This window comes from Tachysurus vachellii, chromosome 18, assembly GCF_030014155.1.
Source record: "Tachysurus vachellii isolate PV-2020 chromosome 18, HZAU_Pvac_v1, whole genome shotgun sequence".
NCBI lineage: Eukaryota > Metazoa > Chordata > Actinopteri > Siluriformes > Bagridae > Tachysurus > Tachysurus vachellii.
Window position 1 is genome coordinate 40,001 of NC_083477.1, and position 17,500 is coordinate 57,500.

A 17,500-nucleotide genomic window follows, 5' to 3' on the forward strand; every position below is an offset into this window, starting at 1 on the left:
GAGAGCATCTCAGAACACACGTCAAAACCAGGGGCAATAATTTAGTGTAGTCGTGGAATTTCAGATCGCATTGAAAAGTCAAAATCCTGTTTAACAGATTTTTATATGTTCCACATTAGTTTGGGAAAAATAATCAGTCAAAAGTGTCCAAGTGTCTAATAAACAGGATAATTAATTCTCAGAGGAAACAAAAACCCATCTTGCTGATGGAGGACTGATAACTGAACAGAAAAGTGTCATTCACTCAGAATATGAGAATCCAGATCCAGGTCACTGCAGTGTGGAAGTTCATTCAAGCCTCCAGACCAGACACACTGACACCTGACTGAGATCCAGTCCACAGACCAAACACACATGCAAACTTCACTGAGACTGAGCTGCACATCAGCCAGTACTTTCACTTCTGTATGGGACAGAAGAAACCTCAGGAAAGAATGGGATGTAATTTACATCTGGATCGAATCTAGTCTCATGTTTGATCTGGGTTTTTGATTCATGCGTCATTCATTTGGTAACAACTAAAGTTCAAAAGTCCAAGACACGGACATTCTAAGTGCCTGGATACAGCAAGAAGAAAAAAATCAATTGAAAATTTCACTGAACATTAGAAAAGCAGTGTGTACATTTCTGCAGGTGCTCTTATTTGTGGAATGAAATGAGAAACCCCAATGATTCAGGAGAGACTGTCAGAGGCCACAGTACTGAACACTGAACAGGTCATTCTAGTGAACCTGTTCAGCACATTAAGGCCATGTGTACTGAGTACATGTTTAACCCTTTACTAAACAGAACACTGATCTGATACCATGTTCATGTCAAAACCTCAGTGAATAATTTTCTGATGCAGTCACAAAATGACTCTTGATGTTTGTACAGATTTTTTGCTTTGTTCCACCGAACGTAATAACTGATATATATATATATAGGGTTATGTATATAGACAGACATAAACACACACACACACAATACCTCTTTGCAGTCTCCAAAGCCAGCGTGAGATCTTCAGTCCAAATGGAAGCAGCTCGAGCATGAGGTCTGCAGTTTCCTTTAAAAATTCAGAGCTTCTGTTATATTCAGCTGATCCACAATAACAACAGAATCCAGTTAAAAACACAAAAGTCTGACAGTAAACACAGTTAAGTCAGTATGAGCAGCAGAAAGGTGCTGTACAGTTTAACCACCTTCTATTATTAATCACTGTACATAATGAGACCTGATGAGTCTGTTTTACCCAAAGCTACTGCCTCTGGGGCACTTCTGAAGGAAAGCAGGGGCACAATAGGGCCAGGTGGAGGAGACACCACCAAGGAGCAGGAGGGAGCCACGTTACATACCACTGTGGGGGGATACAAACATCCAGAGCAAGGTGGAGGACAAGACTGGATCAACTACAACACACATAGAAAAACCTTTACATTAGAAGTTGCCATAAAACGCAATGATTGCATGTGCTTGGGTTCTCACTTAAAAGTGAAGTGCTGAAGCGCTAAACAGTGTGTGTGTGTGTGTGTGTGTGTGTGTGTGTGTGTGTGTGATCACAGACAGCTTTAAACCTGTCATGAACTGTAATTAATTGCACAACAGGGAAAAGTCTCTACACATTGTGTGTTTTCCTTTAATCAAGTGACATCAGAATAAATCAGTGTGTGGTGAGGGGACAGTACATGTCTTCACCAGTGACTCACCATCGCCCCCTGCTGTTCTGCCACATGCACTGCAGCATCCATTCTCCCCATCTCACACTCATCACTCACACGAACACAGTTCATTCCAACCATTCTGTACTTCAGTTTCTCTACTACAGCATCATACACCGACTCCTGCACACACACCAACCACCTCCACTGACAGAGAGACAGAGACAGAAACAGTTATGTTGTAGTGTTTAATCCAGAGTATAAAAGTTCAGCTGTTTCCATGGTTACAGCAATGCCACTTTAGGATTATGGGATGTGCAGTTCATCACAAGAACTAAAATAATGAAACATTTTTAAGAGCGAGTGACAGACAGAGAGACAGTTTGTAAAACAGAACCCAGTTCATGACGTGTCTTTACCTCAGCATAGTTTTTGAAAGCTGCATCCATCAGTCCTTCCACAGCACTGTCCATGTCTGCGGTCTCAAAGATAATGAATGGACACACAGAGCAGACAGACAAGGAGAGAGAGACGGGGACGCCACACCCAGCCATCTCTTTCACCAACAGCTCTCCATCCTGAAGTAAAGATTTTATGTACAGTAAACTTCTGTATAAAAATAACACACACACAAACAGTTGTATCTGTCGCTCTAATGCTGAAACTCTCCCTCTGATGGTGTAGATGAACTCATAGCAGCATACATTAATGTAACCATGCAGAATTTTACTCACACACAAATACACAAACACACACAAACACACACAAACACACACACGCGCGCGTAGAAACACACGTAGAAACACACAGGCACAAACACAGACAGACACTCACACACAAACACACACGCACGTAGAAACACACGTACAAACACACAGGCATCAAACACAGACACACACACAGACAGACACTCACACACCCAGACAGACAATCACACAGATAAACAGACACATACACTCAGACACACACACACACCCAGACACACACACACGCCCAGACACACACACACCCAGACACACACACACTCTCAGACACACACACACTCTCAGACACACACACACTCTCAGACACACACACCCAGACACACACACCCACACACACACCCAGACACACACCCAGACACACACACTCTCAGACACACACACTCTCAGACACACACACTCACTCACACTCACACACACACACACACACACACAGACACACACAGACACACACAGACACACACAGACCCAGACACACACAAACACACACAAACACACACAGACACTTACCTGTTTGTTTCCACTGTAGGTTACGTAGTTGATCTCTTTGTTCTGAGCCACTTTAACTCTAACTGAGCTGTTACCTGTCACCACATTCAACACCCCAGCAGGAAGTCCTGCCTCCTTGAATAGCTGGGCCAATAGGAGGGAGGGAGGAGCCCTTTTTACACCCGGAACCACAATGACAGAATTACCTATAAAACACTTTCAGGTCTGAGTGAAATTCTGCTGCTATAAAATGCTGATGAACAAAAGCAAGTGTGAATAAAATGTTCCTAAGAGCTCGCAGTTTTCACTAAATCATGTGCAGGGTTATAAACAGCAACAGATGTGTGGTATGAAACTGTGTGAATCATCACAGCTGCTGGGTGACGTTTCGCTGAGGCTCGTTACTACAAACCACAACAGAAAATCTTCTCAAGTGTCTTTTTTTCATGTTGTTTGATGATTAGTTCACATACTACATTCTGTGTTTGGATAAAGATTGTGACAAAGTGCATGACTAAAGAGGGACTGCAACCAGTATGATGGATCAGGATGTGTGTGTGTGTGTGTGTGTGTGTGTGTGTGTGTGTGTGTGTGTGCATTGAAGGGTTGTGCAAGTTGAACTCACCCACAGCAAGAGCTGGAAGGACCTTCAGCCACAAGGAGTAAAACAATACATCATCTGATATCACTGCAATCACACCTATGACAAACACACACACACACACACACAGGGTTCCTTTTTAATCATATTTCTGCAATCACACAACATATGTATTTGCACACATGCACACACACATGCACACACACACACGCACACACCTCGCGGGCTCCATTCGGGCAGAAGTGTGTGACGGAGCTGAGCCCAGCCAGCGTAATACTGAGCCAGTCGGATGAGTGCTGGGGCAGAGCCAGCAGTCTGACCCAGATCACACACTTCACACACACACTGGCTGTATCTCTGCAGTGAGCTCCCTAACCTGCAACAACATTGATTGTGTTAACACAATTTTGTGTGTGTGTGAGGATTAAAACATTTCCTATAGACACACAGGACTTTGTGTGTGTACCTGAGCAGGACTTTGGCTCTGTGATTGTCACTCAGCTCCTTCCATACTTTAAATCCTGCAGCAGCTGAAGAGGTGCAGCTTAAAATATCTTCATCATCAGCACACACAATACTGCACAAATTCTCACCTAACAGCAAAAAGTAAACAACAAATAAAAAACAGTGAGGAGAAAGAGCTAAGAGCCAGAGATGGTGCAGAAAGAGATAAAATTCTCTCACCTTTCGAATCAGAAAGTGTGAACGCATGTCTGTTGTCCGAGTGCACAAACTTCCCGTCAATAAACAGGCCGAGAGAACGAGAGTGCTGCTCCAACCAGGACTAACAGAGACACAAACACAAACTCAGACCTTTTGTTCCACTGCAGTCACGGAGAACCTGTGATAGAACTGCTGGAGGACATCTCCCCATGATATCTTCGTGATTGTATACACACTGAAGGGGGTCACGGTGGCTTAGTGGTTATCACATTCACCTCACACCTCCAGGGTTGGGGTTTGATTCCCGCCTCCACCTTGTGTGTGTGGAGTTTGCATGTTCTCCCCGTGCCTCGGGGGTTTCCTCCGGGTACTCCGGTTTCCTCCCCCGGTCCAAAGACATGCATGGTAGGTTGATTGGCATCTCTGGAAAATTGTCCGTAGTGTGTGATTGTGTGAGTGAATGAGAGTGTGTGTGTGTGTGTGTGTGTGTGCCCTGTGATGGGTTGGCACTCCGTCCAGGGTGTATCCTGCCTTGATGCCCAATGACGCCTGAGAAAGGCACAGGCTCCCCGTGACCCGAGGTAGTTCGGATAAGCGGTAGAAGATGAGTGAGTGAGTGTATACACACTGTTGTAGTGTAGTTTGTACACACTGTACTAAGTATGTGATATTTTACAGTTTCTTAATTCTGCTCCTGAACATTTTACTGTCTCACTCCTTTAAATCAATTGTACAGGTTTGTGAATTTGTGGAATTCAGTGAGGAGTTAAACACTAAAGTTCAGAGATTAAAAAAAAAAACATGTTTTACTGCAATTTCTGGAAAAGCAAAAGAGAAAATCATAAACAATTCCACAGCAGCAAGTGGGCCAGAAAAGATCCTGTATAAATAATAGATTTATTATCTTAATTGTAATTATTGTCATTGTAAATAATAATAATCATCTTCTACTTTCATCTTTTCCTGTTAGGGGTCACTAAAGTGAATCATCCGTCTCCACCTAACACTATCCTCATCATCCTCGACTCTCACACCAGTTACCTTCATGTCCTCATTTAACACACCCATATATCTCCTCTTTGTCCTTCCTCTTGACCTCTGACCTGCAGCTCCATCTCCAACATCCTTCTACCAATATAACCATCTCCCTCCTCTGTACATGTCCAAACCATCTCAATCTAGTCTCTCTGTCCTTGTCCCCAAAACAGCCAACCTGAGCTGTCCCTCTGATGTGCTCCTTCCTGATCCTGTCCATCCTCGTCACTCCTAAAGAGAACCTTGACATCCTCATGTCTGTTACCTCCATCTCTGCCTCATGTCTTTTCCTCACTGCTACAGTCTCTAACACACACAGCAGAGCTGCTCTCACTACTGTCTTCTACACCTTTCCTTTCATTCTTACTGACACTCTTCTGTCACACACACAACACTCCTGACACTCTTCTCCACCCACTCCAACACACCTCCACTTGCCTCTTCACCTCTTCTCCACACTCCCTGTCACACAGGATGTTTGACCCCCAATACTAAAACTCCTGCACCTTCTTGGCCTTCAGCCCCCTGTAACCTCACTGTTCTACTTCCCTCCTTCTCCTTCATACACATGTATTCTGTCTTACTACCACTGACTTCATTCCTCTTCTTTCCAGAGCAGACCTCCACCTTTCCATGTGTTCCTCCACCTCCTCTCTACTCTCACTACAGATCACAAACATCGTTGTCCACAGAGATTCCTGTCTGACTTCACCTGGCAACCTATCCATCACCACAGAAAAACAAGAAGGGACTCAAAGCCGACCCTTGATGTATCCCCACCTCCACCTTGAACTCCTTCGTCTGACCTACAGCACATCTCACTGCTGTCATACTCCACTCATACACATCCTGAACTCCTCTGATGTACTTCTCTGTCACTCCTGACATCCTCATACAGTACCATAGCTCCTCTCTCATCACCCTGTCACACACTTTCTCTACATCCACAAAGACGCAGTGCAGCTCCTTCTGACCATCTCTGTACTTCTCCATTAACATTCTCAGAGCAGAAACTGCATCAGTCGTGCTCTTTCTGGTCATGAAGCCATTCTGCTGCTCACAAATATCCACTTCCTTTCTGATCCCAGCTTCCACTACTCTGTCCCATAGCTTCATTGTGTGGCTCAACAACTTTATACCTCTGTAGCTGCTACAACTCTGCACATCACCCTTGTCCTTAAAGATCAGCACTAGAACACTTCTCCATTCCTCAGGCATCCTCTCTGTTGAACAATCGAGATAAAAGCCCCACTGCTGTCTCTTCTAGACACTTCCACACCTCCACAGTTGTCATCTGGACCAACAGCCTTTCCACTCTGATGCTGTCTACATTCTCTCCTACCACCACTTTGCAGTCACTAATCTCTCTCAGATTGCCTCATCTATATAGAATGTAGTCTAATTGCGTACTCCTACCTCCACTCTTATATGTAACTCTATGTTCCTCTCTCTTCTAGAGATAAAGTGTTAACTGCAGCCATTTCAATCCACTTAGCAAAGTGTACCACTATCTGTCCTCCTAGGTTCCTTTCCTTAACGCCAAACCTGTCCATCACCTCCTCATCATCTCTGTTCCCCTCACCAACATGCCTGTTGAAGTCTGCTCCAATCACTACTCTCTCCCATCTGGAAAACTCTCCATCACCTCATCTAACTCACTCCAGAATCTCTCCTTCTCTTCTAACTCACAGCCTACTTATGGATCATAACCACTGACCACATTCAACATCATCCTTCAGTTTCTAACTACAAACTGATGACCCTGTCTGATGCTCTTTAAGCTCTAACACATTCCTCACACACTCATCCTTCATCATCACTCCTACCCCATTTCTCTTCCTATCCACACCATAATAAAACAGTTTGTACCCCCCCCATAACATTCAATACAACATAACATAATTCTCCCTCCCCCACCAACAATAACATGTGGCTAGATTAATAATAAAAAAAAAATAAAATAAAAATAAAAAATAAAATATAAGAATAAGAATAATTATTATAAGAATTGTATGTGCTTTCTCTTAAAGGAGTGAACTTGGGAAACTTTACACGTTGAACCCTTTTAAACATTAACACACCGAGTTCTAAATCCAGAACTCAACTGTGTCCAAAATGTGTAGCATTAATACTTTATGTTCATCATTTCTATCTGTAACAGAATGACACCCAATCCTTCTGTCACGTTATTCCTAAAGACATTAATGATGATTATTACAGTCACATGATTAACATGACTCAGTATAAACAGCTGGACTCAAAGCTGCAGAAACATCTGGACTCAAAGCTGCAGAAACATCTGGACTCATAGCTGCTGTAACAGCTGGACTCATAGCTGGACTCTCCTCAGCAGTAACAGCTACAGTAACAGCTGGACTCACACCTGGACTCACACCTGGACTCACACCTGGACTCACCTCTGCAGTAACAGCTACAGTAACACCTGGACTCATAGCTGGACTCATAGCTGGACTCACAGCTGGACTCACAGCTGGACTCACAGCTGGACTCACACCTGGACTCACCTCTGCAGTAACAGCTGGACTCACAGCTGCAGAAACACCTGGACTCACACCTGGACTCACCTCTGCAGTAACAGCTACAGTAACACCTGGACTCACACCTGGACTCACACCTGGACTCACAGCTGGACTCACAGCTGGACTCACACCTGGACTCACACCTGGACTCACCTCTGCAGTAACAGCTACAGTAACACCTGGACTCACACCTGGACTCACACCTGGACTCACAGCTGGACTCACAGCTGGACTCACACCTGGACTCACACCTGGACTCACCTCTGCAGTAACAGCTGGACTCACAGCAGAAGGTCCAAACTCCATGGACTTAAAGATGTCGTACACACTGTGTGAGCTTCTCTCTGCCATAACACTCACTTAGAACTGTTTATAACTTAACTGTCTGTGATCTAGAACCAGAACAGACAGGAATAATAATAATAATAATAATAATAATAATAATAATAATAATAATAATAATAAAAACAGAACCCTGCTGTAAAGTAGCTCTAAAGCTAACTAAGCTAAACAGCTACAGCAGTAGTTCGATATAGTTCACAATTCAAACCGGAAATAAGAACGGAACCGTTTTATGACTCAGTGTTAATTCTGATAAACCGAATAAATGACAGGAACAAAAATAACGTTAATGTCAGATTTCAGATCTAAAACGTGCCGTGTGCTGCGTGCGCCTTGCTAAGCTCCGCCCATCGGCAACGTCCTTTAAACTCCGCCAATAGAATGTCAAGGCGGGTGATTACGTCAGAGCCGGAAGTGGCTTCTAAACACAGGCAGTGAGTTAGTTTATAATTAGTTAAAAGTTTTTTAAGTTTTTATAGATTTCGGATTTATTTTAATTATCACAATTATTATTATTTTAATTGTTTCATACACTAGACGCTGTACATCTCTAACACTCTCTGTAAACAGTTTAATTATTATTATTATTATTATTATTATTATTATTATTATTATTATTATTATTATTATTATTATTATTATCTCAATGTGCTCTACAGTAAAAAAGGTTCCAGGGTACCACAGTGTTCAATGTTGTCTCTCATCACCTTAAATTACATTCAACTTTAATGTCATTACACATGTACAAGGCAATCAAATGCAGTTTGGCATCAAACCAGAAGAGAGAGAAAGAGAGAGTGAGAGAGAGAGTGAGAGAGAAAGAGAGAGAGAGACAGAGTGAGAGAGACAGAGAGAGAGTGAGAGAGAGACAGAGAGAGAGTGAGAGAGAGAGAGACAGAGAGAGAGTGAAAGAGTGAGAGAAACAGAGAGAGAGTGAAAGAGAGAGAGAGACAGAGAAAGAGTGAGAGAGAAAGCGAGAGAAAGAGACAGAGTGAGAGAGAGAGAAACAGAGAGAGTGAGTGAGAGAGAGAGAAACAGAGAGAGACAGAGTGAGAGAGAGAGAGAAACAGAGAGAGTGAGTGAGAGAGAGAGAAAGAGAGAGAGAAATAGAGAGAGAGTGAGAGAGAAATAGAGAGGGAGAGAGAGAGACAGAGTGAGAGAGAAAGAGAGAAACAGAGAGAGAGAGAGAGAGAAACAGAGAGAAAGAGACAGAGTGAGAGATAAAGACAGACAGAGTGAGAGAGAGAGAGAAACAGAGAGAGAGAGACAGAGTGAGAGAGAGAGAGAGAGAGAGAGAAATAGAGAGGGAGAGAGAGAAAGAGAGACAGAGTGAGAGAGAAAGAGAGAAACAGAGAGAGAGAGAGAGAAACAGAGAGAAAGAGACAGAGTGAGAGATAAAGAGAGACAGAGTGAGAGAGAGAGAGAGAAACAGAGAGAGAGAGACAGAGTGAGAGAGAGAGAGAGAGAGAGAGAAACAGAGAGAGAGAGACAGAGTGAGAGAGAGAGAGAGAGAGAGAGAGAGAGAGAAACAGAGAGAGAGAAATAGAGAGGGAGAGAGAAAGAGAGATAATGAGGTGAACTGTAATCAGGATTAGGATTGAGGACCGTGTGTATAAATCTCCTGTTCAGTGAAGGACAGAAGTTAAAATCTGTTACAGAGAGAACGAGTGACAGAACATCATCATCATCTTCATCACTGGGTGAGTTCAGTGTGATTATTAATAAAGTATAAATCTGAGTTTAATATTAATGTTTCTCTTAAAATCTCTTAATAATCATCTCAGTGATGTGATGAACTACGGCAGTGAGACTCCATGCTGCACACTGGGATTAGTCGTCTCACTCGTCCTGTCTTCTGAGGCAGTAACTGATTAATGATCCGAGACTCTGAACAGACAGAGTCATGTCATCATGTGGGGTTATAGATGTTAAAGTTAGACTCTGTAACCACTGGACATCATAGTGTGTGAAGACAGACAGATGTTCAGCTGATCATGAACCATGTTGTGATGGAGATGGTGTCCATGGCATCCATGTTTGTAGGTTGTGTTGTGTTCTAGGACACGGATGCTGGTGGTTACATGGCCTGAAGGTGCTATTACTTAGTTTTATTTCTAAGACAGATAGACGATCAGATGTGATTATAGTGTGATAAATTATTATCATTAGTTATTACATAGCATTACATATTACATATCATTAGTTATACACAGCTGTAGATATTTAATATTAGCATTGTTGCTATTAGTGCTTCATGCTAACAGTTTGTAAAACATCAGAAATATCAGTGAGGATTTTAAAACTGGAGCTGGATTTAAATCTCAGGACGACAGATTGGAGGCTGGAGATTAAGTTAATCTTCAGTTAGTGTTTTATCTGTGTTTCAGGGGATGAGGATCAAATCAGCTGCTGTGATGTGTGTGTGTGTGAGATCAGTGTGTGTGTATGAATATACTGATGTACGCCATTGCAGTAGAAGTGGATGATGGAAAGGAGATTAGTGTGCTACGGGTTTAATGACAGAGATTTGAACAGAGAGAACAGCAGAATAAACACACACACACACACACACACACACACACACACACACACACACACACACACACAGAAAGAGAGAGAGTAAGAAGAAGAGAAGGAAATGAAAAACAGGACTGAAGGTTTGATGTCACCTCAATGTCCAGCACATGAAGAACTTCTCATAAATGATTCTGATTCATCAGGAATTGAGACATGTAGAGGATCAGATCTGATCGGATTTACTTTGACATAATCCTGAGCACACACGATGATCTGACAGCAGAGCTGATCAATATTTATTTGGGAGCACAGAAGCAGAAAGTCACCCAGATTCTCTGAGTAGGTTTAGATCGGATTAATATTCGATCCTCACAGCTCTGATATCGGTTCTGTATTAGAAAGGTCATGAGTTCTATTCCCAGGGCCACCAATCTGCCACTCCTGGGCCCCTGAGCAAGGCCCTTAACCCTCAATTGCTCAGCTGTATAAATGAGATAAAAGTCACTTTAGATAAAAGAGTCTGCTAAATGCCATAAAAAAGAGACCCCTAGTGGTGAGGAGGTGTTTGCATGTCGTACCATCTGCAAGTTGAATAAAAATAATGTTGTTTTTGTTCTCTAGCTGATCAGTTATGAGATTCATCAGTCTGCAGCATCATGTACGGAGGGAGGTGGAACCGGAGTCAGGTCACGCCCCAGCTCCGCCCCCTCCCTCTCACCACTCCCACAATTTTGTTGAAATAAAGAACAAATTCTTCAATGAGCTCGGACACCTTCCCAGTGAGTGAAGTTAAAAACTCTGACCAATCACTAATCACAACTATGTCACATGACAATGTTCCACTTTATCTGATCACTTAAATTTATCTCTAAAGTAAACTTATACATCTGTGTGAAATTAATGTCTCTTTTCTATTTAATGTCACAATTTATTACAGACCACAAGATTAAAAGTAAGTATCTATTCTCCAATTTACTTCACTTATCTTTAACTAACTAACTTTAACTAACATTAACTATCTCTCTCTCTCTCTCTCTCTCTCTCTCTCTCAGTGCCCATGTGGGCAGTTGGTGCCATCATAGTTGTAGCTCTCGTCCTCGTTGCCTGCTTTACTTTCTGTTTGTACAAAAAATGTTTAGGAGGAAAGAAAAAGGCCAAGAAAGTGAGAGAGAGAAAAGGCGTGCGACGAGTGATGAAAAAAGAGAAAGAGGGAGAGGCGGAAAAGGCAAGAGAACAAACTTTACACTTCAGGCAGCAAATTTAACAGACTTAATAAATAATTTAAAAGTGACTCGTTTTGATTAATGAACAATTCTCCATTTAAGGAGGAAGTGAAACAAGAAGAGGAAAAAGAGCAGGAATTATTTGGAAAACTGGAATACAGTCTGGATTATAACTTCACTGAGAATCAGGTGTGTGAGAGACGATGACGTCGGAACGAAATAAACCCAAAACCACAAAAGTTTTAAAGCGCTGTACACTGGAGACTCCGTGTGAATGAATGGTTCCTAGAGAAACAATAACAAATCAGTGTGAGCGCATTAAAGATAAATAAAGTTGTAATGAGAATTAAGAGAATTAATCAACACTTTCTGACCAATCAGAGAACCAGAACTCAGCAGCTCTCTAACATACATCACAGATACAAATTTAGACAAATCTCTTTTAGTACATGTTTTAACATTAAAAATGACACTGAGCTCACAGTTAAAGATTAATTAATGGTCAAAGTCAAACTGCTAATGCAATAATAAATATTGGCTTAGAGAGCTGTCATGTAACGTGCTGCGTTTCTGCTTTAAACATCTTTACTAGTTTCCTAGTAGAGAATTAGTTAGTAGAATTAGTTTCCTAATTCAGATTTCACATTACATTCGTATTCACGTCATATGATCTGATCAGTTTTTAAACATTTTTGTTCAGCTCATAGTTGGAGTCCTTCAGGCTCAAGACCTTCCTGCGATGGACATTGGTGGCACTTCGGATCCCTACGTTAAAGTCTACATGCTTCCTGACAAAAAGAAGAAATTTGAGACCAAAGTTCAGAGGAAGAATCTCTGTCCTGTTTTTAACGAAACGTTTATTTTTAAAGTGCGTCTCAGATCATTTCTCCTCCTGTAACTTTTACTCCATTATAATTATAAAGCAGTTTATTATTGAAGTTTTGTAGACGTGAATTTTCTGTATTTCTCTCATCCTCAGACCCCCTTTAATGATTTGGCCGGACAGACTTTGGTGCTGCAGGTTTTTGACTTTGATCGTTTTGGGAAACACGACGTGATTGGAGAGATTAAAATTCCCATGAACAGTGTGGATCTGGGACAACCGATTCACGAGTGGAAAGACCTGGTGGGAGGAGAGAAAGAAGAGGTAAAGATATATACATGGTTTTTAATCTCACTGCAGACACAGTTATTATCCTAAAACCACAGATTACATCTTCAGACTAGACACAGAAGTAAAGACGCTACACAAAGGAATGAAAATGGTTTAATGTAAGCTTTAAAATATCTCTAATGGTGTCATTGGGTCTTAAATGAACTGCCAGTGTTGGTTAATGATGCAGATCATTTTATTTCCATTTAGCCTCAGGCTTCATGTCACTGGTGTCCTGCAGCTTCATGATTTATCTTTATTTTTTAAGCCAATGTCAAATTATTTGTCTACATTTGTCTAATCTGTCTTTAAAATTGGGAGATAAAATAAAATTGTTATTTGGTGAAATGGTTTAAAAATACAAGCTGTAGAGTGAAAAACAACAAATGTATAGCAGTCAACAGGGTTATGGTTTCTAACTGTCTGTATATGTGTGTGTTCCTCAGCAAGAGAAACTGGGTGATATCTGTATCTCTCTGCGATACGTACCAACATCTGGGAAACTCACCGTGTGTGTGATGGAAGCAAAGAACCTGAAGAAGATGGATGTTGGTGGTTTATCAGGTCAGCAATGAGAAAATCATAAAGTGATTCAGTTAATAATCAGATATCAGCTAATGTGATGAGTTTTATTTCCTCCTCAGACCCATTTGTGAAGGTGATTCTTCAACATAACGGTAAACGTCTGAAGAAGAAGAAGACTACGGTGAAACAGAACACTCTGAACCCGTACTTCAATGAGAGCTTCAGCTTCGAGATTCCTTTTGCTCAGATTCAGGTAAACTCTCAGGTCACTTTCTATGGCCATCAGTCAGAATAATGATGAAGTCTATTTGTAGTGAGTGATGTTGACCAACATATGAGATCACAGCACACACTCCTGGGTGAAGAGAAAACACACACTCTCCTCAGGCCAGGTTCTGATCAGGGCGCTTCAGTGTATCACGTTTAAATCTGATGTTTTGTTCATCTGGATGATTTCAAAAAGTTAACGTTCTCATTAAAGGCCCTGAATCAACACTGGGCTCAAACTGGCACCAGGGGACATTTCTGTGATTCATGTCTATATGTATTCATGTAGAAAACACATTACAGTTATTTGACTAATCCCCTCTTTACTCACTTACTGACTCTAGGGATTTGTCCTCCAGTCAGTCGCAGTTCTGTTCTTCTTTTTACTAACAGTTAATGTCAAAGTTGTGGAAAATGTTTTCATCAAACCGTAACTGATACGTTCCCAGACCTTTGTGCCAGAAATGTTGTGATCACTCTTTGGTGTTCATGAACATGAAAAGGCTCTGAACTTTCTGTGTAAACAGCACGTCTGTACGTCACTCTGGATAACGGCGTCTGTTCATGATGCTGTGTGTTTAGTTTCTCTAACAAGCTTTGGGTTCTTCCAGGAACAGAAGAAGTCAAATCACATGACACTAGTGACAGTGATACTTATAGTACCATGTGATATTAATTATGTGACTCCTGATGATAAATTAACTTGTTATTTAAAAAATTTGTAAATACTTTTGCACACTATATTAATTATATTTGAGTCTATACCTTTATCTCCAGATCAGTATCTAAAAGCCACATAAGGCCATGATCACTTGGAAACTTTTGCCCAACACTGTGTGTGTGTGTGTGTGTGTGTGTGTGTGTGTGTGTGTCTGTGTGTCTGCAGAAGGTGCAGGTTCTGATCACAGTGTATGATTACGATAAACTGGGCAGTAACGACGCCATTGGAAAGTGCTGGATTGGATACGGGGCCAGTGGAGTCGGACTGCGGCAGTGGTCAGACATGCTCGCCAACCCGAGACGTCCCATCGCCCAGTGGCACACACTAATGCCTGAGGAAGAAGTGGATGCTGCACTGAAGGCGCCAATCCGCTAATTTTAATAGACACACACACACACACACGTGTGTATATATATATATATATACACAGTATTTCCACGAGGTCACCAGTAGAGGTCATTAGTGTTTAAACTAAATGAAAAATCACAAGTTTTTTTAGAATGAAAAATGACATCAGATATTTAATGTGTATGAACCTGTTCTCCTGCTAACGAAACTCCTACACACTGTTTACTCAGAAAGACTTTTCATGTTCATGATAAAGGAGATGTACGGACATTCATGCAAGTCAGGACAGATGACAGACCGAGCAGTCGTTAGATGTTCTAACACAGAGGAACGTAAGATAAGGAGCTGAAACATCTGAAGAAGAAAACTGTTCTACAAACAGCTCAATACAACCTGTGATGTTGAGCTGATCGTAGATTCATGAATAAAAACTGATATCAGCTCCAAACACATTAAATAACTCAATAATACATCAGATCAGAGAATGTATTTATTTATTTGTCTGGACAATAAAGATGATTACAGACTCCGTGTCTGAAGTGGAAGAGATTCTTTCATTTCTTTTGTTAAGTTTTGCATCATGAGATCAAAACAGTTTATTTCCAGCGACCACCAACTTTTCCCTTTCCGTGGACCTTTTTGCTGTGAAAAACAGGAAGGTAGACAAATGTTATGCAACAGTGTTTTAAAAAGATTTCATGATGTCTGACACACTGTGGTCTGATTCATACTCTACGATATGAGAACATGTCACTTCATGTGACTTACAACTTTTGGGCGTGTGAAATCCTGTTCAGCAGGACCACAATCTGGGAGCAGAAATAAGTGGAGATTAAAATCTACACAGAACATAAATGTATTTAAATCTCTCTCTCTCACACTCACACACACACACACACACACACACACTATCTATTACATCATATATATTAATTATAATAATATATTAACATATTATAAGCATCAGTGTGTGAGTGATCTGCTGACCTCATACTTCTGCCTCTTCATCTGATCCATGAAGTCAAACTTCTCAGACTCCAGCTGATAAATCCACTCCCACATCTCCTGCGCTCGCTGCCTGTTTCACCACACACATCACACACACACACACACACACACTCACAGACTTCACCTGTGTGTACTGAGGAGAGCAGAACAACATATTCTTTTTAAATATCATATTTATTAGAATTGATTAAATATTGTTATTTATTATTATTCTGTGAAAAGTGTGCGTGTGTGTTTGTATGTGTGTGTGTGTGTGTGTGTGTGTGTGTGTGTGTTTAGTTTACCGAAGTCCGTCCTCTTTTAAATTGTCAATGCTGAGAGGTGCTCGTCTTTCTGATAAAGTTTTCCGCTTGATTTCCCTTCCAGTCAAACGCTTCCCTCGCCTCTGTTCTGCCTGCACACACACACACACACACATATAAACATGTACATACACACAGGTATACACACGTACAGTTGAAACCAGATATTTACATACACTTCAGAAAAAAAGACAAAAACTTTTATTCCTTTACTGTCATACATTAAATCAGAGTAAACTTTTTCTGTTTTAAATCAATAAATATTAACATATTTTTTGCATTTGTTAAATGTCAATATCGAGTGAGGTAAAATTTTTATGTATTTTTATTATCACTTTCATCAAAGTCAGAAGTATACATACACTTCCTTAGTATTTGGTGGAATTACCCCGAAACTGTTTAACTTGGGCCAAACATTTTGGGTATCTTTCCACAAGCTTTCTACAATAGTTTGCTGGAATTTTGGCCCACTCCTGTTGACAGAACTGGTGTAACTGGGTCAGGTTTGTAGGCCTTCTTGCTCGCAATTTTCTATGGGATTGAGATCAGGGCTTTGTGAAGGCCAGTCCAATACCTTGACTTTGTTGTCCTTAAGCCACTTTATAACTAATTTGGAGGTATGCTTGGGGTCAGTGTCCATTTGGAAGACCCATTTTTGCCCAAGCTTTAACTTCCTGGCTGATGTCTTCAGCTGTTGCTTTAATATATCCACATAATTTTCTTTTCTCATGATGCCATCTATTTTGTAAAGTGCACCAGTCCCTTCTGCAGCAAAGCAGCCCCACAACATTATACTACCACCCCCATACATCACAGTTGGGATGGTGTGATGTAGGGATGGTTCAAAGCTTCGCCCTTTTTCTTCCAAATATACCGTTTATCATTATGGCCGAACAGTTCAATTTTTGTTTCGTCAGACCACAGGACATGTCTCCAGAAATTAAGGTTTTTTCCCCCATGTGCAGTTGCAAACTGTAGTCTGGCTTTTTGGTGGTTTTGAAGTAATGGCTTTCTCCTCCCAGAGTAACCTTTCAGTTCATGGTGGTACAGTATTCGTTTTACTGTGGATAATGACACTGTCTTAGCAGTTTCAGCCAGCATCTTCACAAGATCTTTTGCTGTTGTCCTGGGGTTGATTCGCACATTTCACACCAAAATACGTTCCTCTCTGGGACTCCTTCCTGAGCGGTATGATGGTTGTACATTCCCATGTTTTTTATACTTGCCACATTATACTGCACACATTATTTTATCAGCCATAACATTTAAACCACATTGTCTGAACGGATGAACGTGGGACCTCCAAATTGCACCTAAGGATGAGCCACACTTGTGGAGGTCAACAATTATTTTTCTGATGTCTTGGTG

At 41.3% G+C, this 17,500-nt stretch overlaps 3 protein-coding genes across 3 annotated transcripts in view; 1 reads left to right on the plus strand and 2 right to left on the minus strand.

Moving 5' to 3' along the window:
• aldh16a1 (aldehyde dehydrogenase 16 family, member A1) overlaps nt 1-8,408 on the minus strand; it is a 14,186-nt gene extending 5,778 nt beyond the window's left edge. The window contains exons 1-10 of the mRNA XM_060892062.1: nt 7,988-8,408; nt 4,173-4,272; nt 3,955-4,081; nt 3,707-3,864; nt 3,513-3,587; nt 2,909-3,093; nt 2,057-2,215; nt 1,686-1,844; nt 1,232-1,388; nt 970-1,045 (exon numbers count right to left, since the gene is read on the minus strand). Coding sequence (XP_060748045.1) covers nt 970-1,045; nt 1,232-1,388; nt 1,686-1,844; nt 2,057-2,215; nt 2,909-3,093; nt 3,513-3,587; nt 3,707-3,864; nt 3,955-4,081; nt 4,173-4,272; nt 7,988-8,077 — 1,286 coding nt within the window. The 5' untranslated portion in view covers nt 8,078-8,408. The remainder of the gene's footprint in view (nt 1-969; nt 1,046-1,231; nt 1,389-1,685; nt 1,845-2,056; nt 2,216-2,908; nt 3,094-3,512; nt 3,588-3,706; nt 3,865-3,954; nt 4,082-4,172; nt 4,273-7,987) is intronic.
• Nucleotides 8,409-9,599: 1,191 nt separating this feature from the next.
• Nucleotides 9,600-15,324, plus strand: syt5a (synaptotagmin Va). The gene is made up of 10 exons (XM_060892317.1): nt 9,600-9,768; nt 11,207-11,364; nt 11,523-11,537; nt 11,638-11,810; nt 11,911-11,997; nt 12,509-12,676; nt 12,788-12,955; nt 13,408-13,525; nt 13,606-13,739; nt 14,640-15,324. Exons 2-10 carry the CDS (start codon nt 11,217-11,219, stop codon nt 14,847-14,849), a joined length of 1,221 nt encoding a protein of 406 aa, XP_060748300.1. The 5' UTR covers nt 9,600-9,768; nt 11,207-11,216; the 3' UTR covers nt 14,850-15,324.
• tnnt1 (troponin T type 1 (skeletal, slow)) overlaps nt 15,300-17,500 on the minus strand; it is a gene marked incomplete at its 5' end in the record, with an annotated part of 6,904 nt that continues 4,703 nt past the window's right edge. Inside the window, 4 exons of the mRNA XM_060893050.1 lie at nt 15,300-15,464; nt 15,591-15,631; nt 15,810-15,900; nt 16,115-16,224. Coding sequence (XP_060749033.1) covers nt 15,419-15,464; nt 15,591-15,631; nt 15,810-15,900; nt 16,115-16,224 — 288 coding nt within the window. The remainder of the gene's footprint in view (nt 15,465-15,590; nt 15,632-15,809; nt 15,901-16,114; nt 16,225-17,500) is intronic.